At 34.7% G+C, this 6978-nt stretch overlaps 1 protein-coding gene across 1 annotated transcript in view; it reads right to left on the reverse strand.

Annotated features, from left to right (window-relative positions):
• GPC5 (glypican 5) overlaps nucleotides 1-6978 on the reverse strand; it is a 643456-nt gene that overhangs the window by 522209 nt on the left and 114269 nt on the right. The window contains exon 5 of the mRNA XM_010006360.1: nucleotides 6110-6235. Within this exon, the coding sequence (XP_010004662.1) occupies nucleotides 6110-6235 (126 nt within the window). The remainder of the gene's footprint in view (nucleotides 1-6109; nucleotides 6236-6978) is intronic.

Below are 6978 nucleotides of genomic sequence, written 5' to 3' on the forward strand. Positions count from 1 at the left end.
GTGAGGCATTGGAACAGGCTGCCCAGAGAAGTGGTGGAGGCACTGTCCCTGGAGATGTTAAAAAAAGGGGTAGTCATGGTGTTTCATAAGATGATTTAGTGGTTACGGGTTGTAGGGCTGATGGTTGGACTTGATGATCTTGGAGGTCTTTTCAACCTTAATGATTTTATGATTCCTAACATTTTAAAGGAAGATTTTTTTTGTACTCCTGCCTATTACAAGCAGCAGAGGGGCTTCTTTTATTGTGGAAGGAAACCAGTTAATTGTGCGTTTGGACTGTGTTTTATGCTTCATATTTTTTTTCTCTGCCTCATAGTATTAGTACGTATTTAGGAAGAACCTGCACAGTCTCCTGTTAGATCAAGGTAACAATTTAATTTTGCTGTTTTAAACTCTTCTTCATAATAACTTTTCATCTGAAATCTTAAGCACTAGCTGAACATGAAAACATTTCAGATTTGGACACGGCTATTCACAATAGTGCTTGATTGGGTCATTTACTAAACCTGCAGCATGGCATATGTAAGTGTGTTCATGTTTTTTTTTCAGTAGCTTTTGCTTCAGTCCTTTTCAGAGACAGTTATCACCGAAGCACTCATAGCAGATGTGTACTTGCTTGTGTGACTAAACTCAAAACATCACTTGGAACACATTAAAGATGCAAATGTGTTAACTAGGCTAGCAAAATACCATTAAACTTTTATGTGGGATACTACATTTTCATAATTAAAATTATTTCTGAATCAAAGTAGATTGTTTGGCTTATCCATTTAATGAACTGAGTAAAATATGAGCTACCACTGATTTTTAAATTCACAGTCTTCATTAATTCATCTTAATTTTCCTGAGTGTCCACATACAGACAAGTGCTAAAAAACTTCAGCCCTGAAAACACAGTTTTAGAACAGAAACAGAAGAAAATGGTCCTTTTAATTAATATAATTCAACTTGTGCATCCCATCCTATAATATAAACATAAGAAGGTGCTGAGCTGCTAAAGAAGATAAGAAACAACAACTTTTATTAAAGAGAACAGATGATATGGTATTTTGGAGTAGATGCTCACAGACTTGCAGTTATGAATGACAGATTAGTTTTAATTCTTTAAAAAGCACATAATGGTTCTTTTGACTACAAATGAGCAAGAAGATTTTGACACAGTTAATATATAATTTCTAGAAAAAATAATGAGTGAACTCATCCTTCAGATCTAATAATAATATTATATGAATACTAAAAGTTTATTGTATATATTACATAAATTATATTAACAAAATCAAGCTATATACAAAATAATCTACAGGAGGTTTACCATGACAAGACTATCTAAAGCAATGTATTCCTTATATAGAGAAAAACTTACCACAAACTTGCACAATTATACACATGGGAAAAATCAGTGGCTTTTACGTAAGACTCCCAAATAATTTTCAGATCTCTGAAATCACCCTGCTTGTGTATCTAAGTAAAAACGTAAAAATGTAAAACCAAAAAAAACCCAACCATCATAACCTAAGCTTCAGTAGTGTATTTTCACAGTCAGTGCAGGATGCTCAATGAAAATCTGACCTATAGCTGTCAAGAGAAAAGCTTTGAGCAGATGCAACACAGCAATACGAAGGTTGATAGGAACACCCATCAATGCTGGGGGGCTGAATATCAGTACTCAGAATCTGTTTCCTGTCTGGACTAGTAAGCCTGCGATGTTTACAGAGGACTGCTGTGAACACTAGTGAGAGAGGACCTCCGAGAAAATATTTCACAACCCTAAATATTGTTTAAATAATGTATTGAGATCTGTTTTAAATTGCCGTGGCTAGAGGTGAGAAATAATTTGGTTTTAGAAATATAAAATGTTTCAGGAACATCACTGTGTGAAAGGGGCCTCACTGTAAAACATCAATAAACTTAATATTTGAAAAGTATCCTCTATATCCCAGTTGAATGCAGTTAGATCATATTTCTTCCATAAGAACTTCAGGGAGGCACAAATACACAAATCATCTGTCTAATACAATCCACTATCATTCCTAGCTATTTATTTTATGTTAGGCTTTTCTTTGAACAGTGCATCAAAGCCTCTTCCGTGAGTTTCCCTTGGTAGCAATACAAAACCTTATTATAGAAAAAAGGAGATGGTAGATTATTATTATTTTTTGCCTCCATTTTTTCATGTCATAAACTATGGTAAAGTAGTCCTGAAACACTAATACTATCACAGGCTGGATCACTAACACTAAATTCTGGAGTAAGTCTGTTTTTCTGTTGCTGTATAAAATGAAAGAAAAAAGCACTCCAAAATAAAGGTATGATGATGCCATAATTCAAATTCTTAGAATATCCTTGATCACTGTTCTTTCTCATGCCTGTCTTTCAACAGCCCACTGTGGCTATGTAAGTGCTCTTATTAATTTAATGTGGCTCTAATCATGCTTTTCAATTTAAAACTCAATACATTTAGTAAATTATTGACAGCTTAATAAAAATTAATTACCTCAGTGTTAGAACATTTCTATTTTAAATCCTGTTGTGACAAACAACTGAAATGTTTCTAGGATGAACACAACAAATTATGTATTTGCTCAAGAAAATAAAAGAAATAATAGATAATTTATATTGAGGTAATCAAATGCAATACATATTTTGCTGTTTTTACATAATTAAATAAATTCCAATCTGAAATGTCATGAGATTTATCTAAGCATGTATTTAGAACTGATATAACCATTATCAAAGCAGGGGGGCAGTGGGAAAAGTAATGGTGTTGCTAATAGTCATTGAATGTATCTTGATATCAGCAGATTTTCAAATGCTTTTTTTTTTTTTTTTTTTTTTTTTTTAAATGAAAAGACCCTTCTGATTTCAGGGAGGATCCTTGAACAACAGGGTCTTACAGGCTGGATGACCTGATTTTTCATTAGAGCCTAGGTCTCATATGCTCGTGACTTTCCAAGCACTGCTAACAAAAATATTTCCATTTTCAGGCATCTGGGTTCAATAATTGATGTGATTTTTATTTTCTTTGTAAATCATTCAGCCTACACATATCTTACCTCTTCAGCTGACCCAGTGTTTTGGTATCTGAAAACTTCTGTTTAGCTTTCTGTGGAAGGGTATTGGTGCTAAGATTTTATTAATTCCTTGGAAGACTAAACATTAATAGATCTAGGTCAAGCATTTCCAAATTTGCAGGTTGTGAGGAAGCACATATTAATAATTATTTTTCTCTAAGCACCTGCAAAGCAGTAACAACCATAATTGGCTGTTCTCACATGGGGCTGTTCTCATAAGGGGCTGTTGCTCAGGCAAATCTTTCAGGTAAGTAGCAAGGGGTGCTTTTGATTGCAGTTTACATTCTGCCTCATTTTAAAGTGCTGACTAGCTCAAAAAGAAGAAAACTATCAGAAATTAATTAAATCTTCTTATATCACCATTTATCTTCTTTTGTTGGCTAAGAAGAGAGGGCAGATTTAGACTAGATATCATGAAGAAATTAATTACTGTGTGGGTGGTGACTTACTGGAAGAGGTTGCCCAGGGAAGTAGTGGCTGCCCCCACCCTGAAAGTGTGCAAGGCCAGGATGAATGGGGCTTTGAGTAACCTGGTCTAGTGGGAGGTATTCCTTCCCATAGCAGGGGGGGTGGATCTAGTTGATCTTTAAGGTCCCTTTCAACCAATACCGTTCTGTGATTCAGGATTGTACTCTTGTTTCAGAATACTTAAGAATAAAAAGAGAAAATTCCTTACTGCAGCCTAAAAGCTGTGCTAAAGCAAAGCATTTATTTAGTGATAGACACTTATTATAACAACTTTCTAAGAACTTATTCAGCAATTAATATCAATCATGCTGTTTAATTAGTCTTAATTTGGATACTTTAAATATATGTTTCATATGAAATTTTTCCTTCCAAACTTGATTAGCTGCTTTTAATAATTTCTATTACTCCTCAACCCTTCAACAAATATAATTTTACTACCTTCTCTCACAGGTATTTTTATTTCAGTGGAATCACAGTTCTCAACATGTATATTACATATTCTTCTCCCTGTCAATTTTTGATCAATCTCTCTTCACATTCTAGCCAGGCACTCTGGACTAACAAAACTGATGTATGTCAGTTAAAACACTTTACATTCAGGAATGACAACAATCTGTCTATTTGCACAACTACCATTATTTTAGTTCTAATGCTAAGATGCCACAGAAATTCTGAACTGTTGTCTGCAATTCTTCTCATATGCTTTGGTAATGCATAATTTATTAATTGCAATTCCTCTTTTTTCATTTAATCTAATGAAGTCCATTTAATCTACTGGAGTCACACAATTAGATAAAATAGTTGGAAGGGCTGAAGACTGCTCTGAGATGTCCTCTCCCTCATTCTGCAGTGTTATGGAACTTGTGATAGTAGTCTGGCTCTTGCCAGTCCTGCTACCCATCTTGTCTGAAATGGATACAGAAATTTGGGGATTCGGGTTGCAGTTTTGGTACAAGCAGTTTGGGACCTTCTCAGGACTCTCCGCAACTCCAACTCCAATGCTGTGGGAGATGCTGGGAGTAGGGGGAGGCAATAGGGATTTTGTACATTTCTATACATATTTATATGTATTTGAAAATATTTCATCACTAGTATTCAATTAAAGCTGTCTAGTTTAGTTTTCAATCCAGAAGCCTCTTTCCTTATTCTCTCCTTTCCGTACCTGGGTGCAAGAGGGAAGGGATCGAGAGCATTATTGTAATTCTTTTCATTCCTAATCCTGATTTAAACCATGACAGTACCATATAATATAATAATATAGGTTTGAAAAGATATATGCAGGCAAAAATAATAATACAAAACCCTTGTCGGTAAGAAATATGGAATTACAAGAAGCTAAATTGAAATTGTTACCAAAGAGTAGTGTAAGTCATTTTGGGAAGGGCAGCCAAAAACACATCAGGAGGTAAAGCTGAGATTAAATTTCAAATATAAATGTCTAAAGAAAGGACATGTCATCTTAAGGAGATCACTGAAATCTTAGGACAAAGATTCGCAATGAGACTGGCAGGAGAGTCAACCTTGGATCTTGGTTCTAGCAAACCATTGGACCACCCAAGACAATAAAGCAAAGTAGGTCTGTAGCTGTTTGCTGAACAGGTATTCATTAAGTTTCCTTAGGTATTATAATCAATAAATTACAGCACCTACCTTACCTTTATAAAGATACCTGAAAGTGCAGACTGTCACTGTTCCTTCTACTTGGTACCAGCTATCTCCCGCAATACTAACTTACCTCACACCCTTTAGCCAGATTCCTTGATACAACCTTTGATACTATCTACTAATACATGCTGTATTAACAGCACATTTTTTATTTTAAAAATAATGGCAATGAACCTTTTAATATTTAGGTCTCTGTTACTGCAAGGACTTCCTGCTCAGAGAAAGGATCAATTTGGTGATAAGACTAATAAAGTAAAAATACAGATACCAGCTCTCTGAAAATCCTTCTGACATCCACAGTCACTAGTGTTTTGTAATATTGATTCCAGAGATACACATCCAGGAGCAAAGCTGTTTATTATTATCACTTCTTTGCCATTGCTGCTGAATGATGTCTCCCAAGCCACTACATACATAAAACTGTACATGCATTTCACCTTTAAAATGTTTTATCTTTGTGTCTTCACTTTTAGCTCTCTCCTGAGAAACGATACATATTAAGAGATTACTCAATTCTTCAGTCAGAGAAGGTTTTAAACGAGTAGCTTGAGTCTGTTATCACACACTGTATAAAAAGGAGCATTTTATAAGGCTCAAATGAAAATGCATATTCTCTTTCTCCAACTGCATTTTGTAAATGCCAGTCCAGTTTCTTTTCCAGTATAGGTTTAGATGTCACAAATTCGAAGGGCAAATGTCTGAAGAACAATAGAATTCTCTTTTCCCTCAAAATACAGATGTGGGGAGATTTTTTTTTTACTGTTCATCAGGAAACCTTTGCTGATTTGTTTTTTGAACTAACCTTGACACATAACAAGGACAACAACGCACTTGACTTGAGGTGGAAGCTAGTGTAGAGAAACGTGAAATACAAAATAATAGACAAAAGTGAGTCAGAGAGGTACCTTCTTTCAATGTCTTCTCCATTCCAACAGGGGAGTCCATCAGCAGCTGCCAACTCATTACTGCACAGCTGATCAGCCAGGCCACCATAAAAAGCTCTGTAGAGTCGGAGGTGACTGATAAATTCTCTGCACAGGGGAACAGAGACAATAATTGACAGTTTCAGTCAGTAACATTAAGCAGTGTTGCTGTTGTGCATTTCTACAGAAAGATAAAGAATGTTCTTATTCTATTACTCTCCATTGGTTCCAATGATTTTTTAAAACACTGTCAATTTCCTGTTAAATGAATTTGATTCTCTCACTTACACTTCAGTAGTTTACAAAGCTGATACTCTAATTGAACAGGAATTATATTTGTCCAACCTGAAATTTTCTTGCATAGTTGCGATACAGTTTGCAATATTACACTTGTAGAAATATGCAGAAAAATGTGCCTCCTCTTCCCTGCCCAGAAAAGCATAGCAAATAAAAAAATAACTGTGTATGAATAAGTTGTTTATTTTTCAAATGTGCTATCAACTACTCCCCTACAGAGTGTTAAAAATACTGCAAAGAGTATTTGCTAAAGCAACTCAGATTTAGGCCAGATGTATTTAAGATGTAGGTGTTAAATATTTAGTGGATATTTAAATTACTGTCTGAAAAATTGTATCAGTTTTATCATGTGTCGTGCTCATAAGTTATTAGATTATGTATTGCTATTTTAAATAATTGCCACGATGCCCAGAGCTAATGATAAGGTTTTGTACTTAAATCAAAACAAATTAATTACTTTTTAATTAGCATGTTTTTAACTGGATTGTGATATTTATGTTTATAAATCATTTGTTTATGTATTTAAAATCTCTTCCAGGAAGACCCATTCCTGC

This window comes from Chaetura pelagica, unplaced genomic scaffold (assembly GCF_000747805.2).
Source record: "Chaetura pelagica isolate M959 unplaced genomic scaffold, ChaPel_1.0 scaffold29, whole genome shotgun sequence".
In the NCBI taxonomy this organism is placed as follows: domain Eukaryota; kingdom Metazoa; phylum Chordata; class Aves; order Apodiformes; family Apodidae; genus Chaetura; species Chaetura pelagica.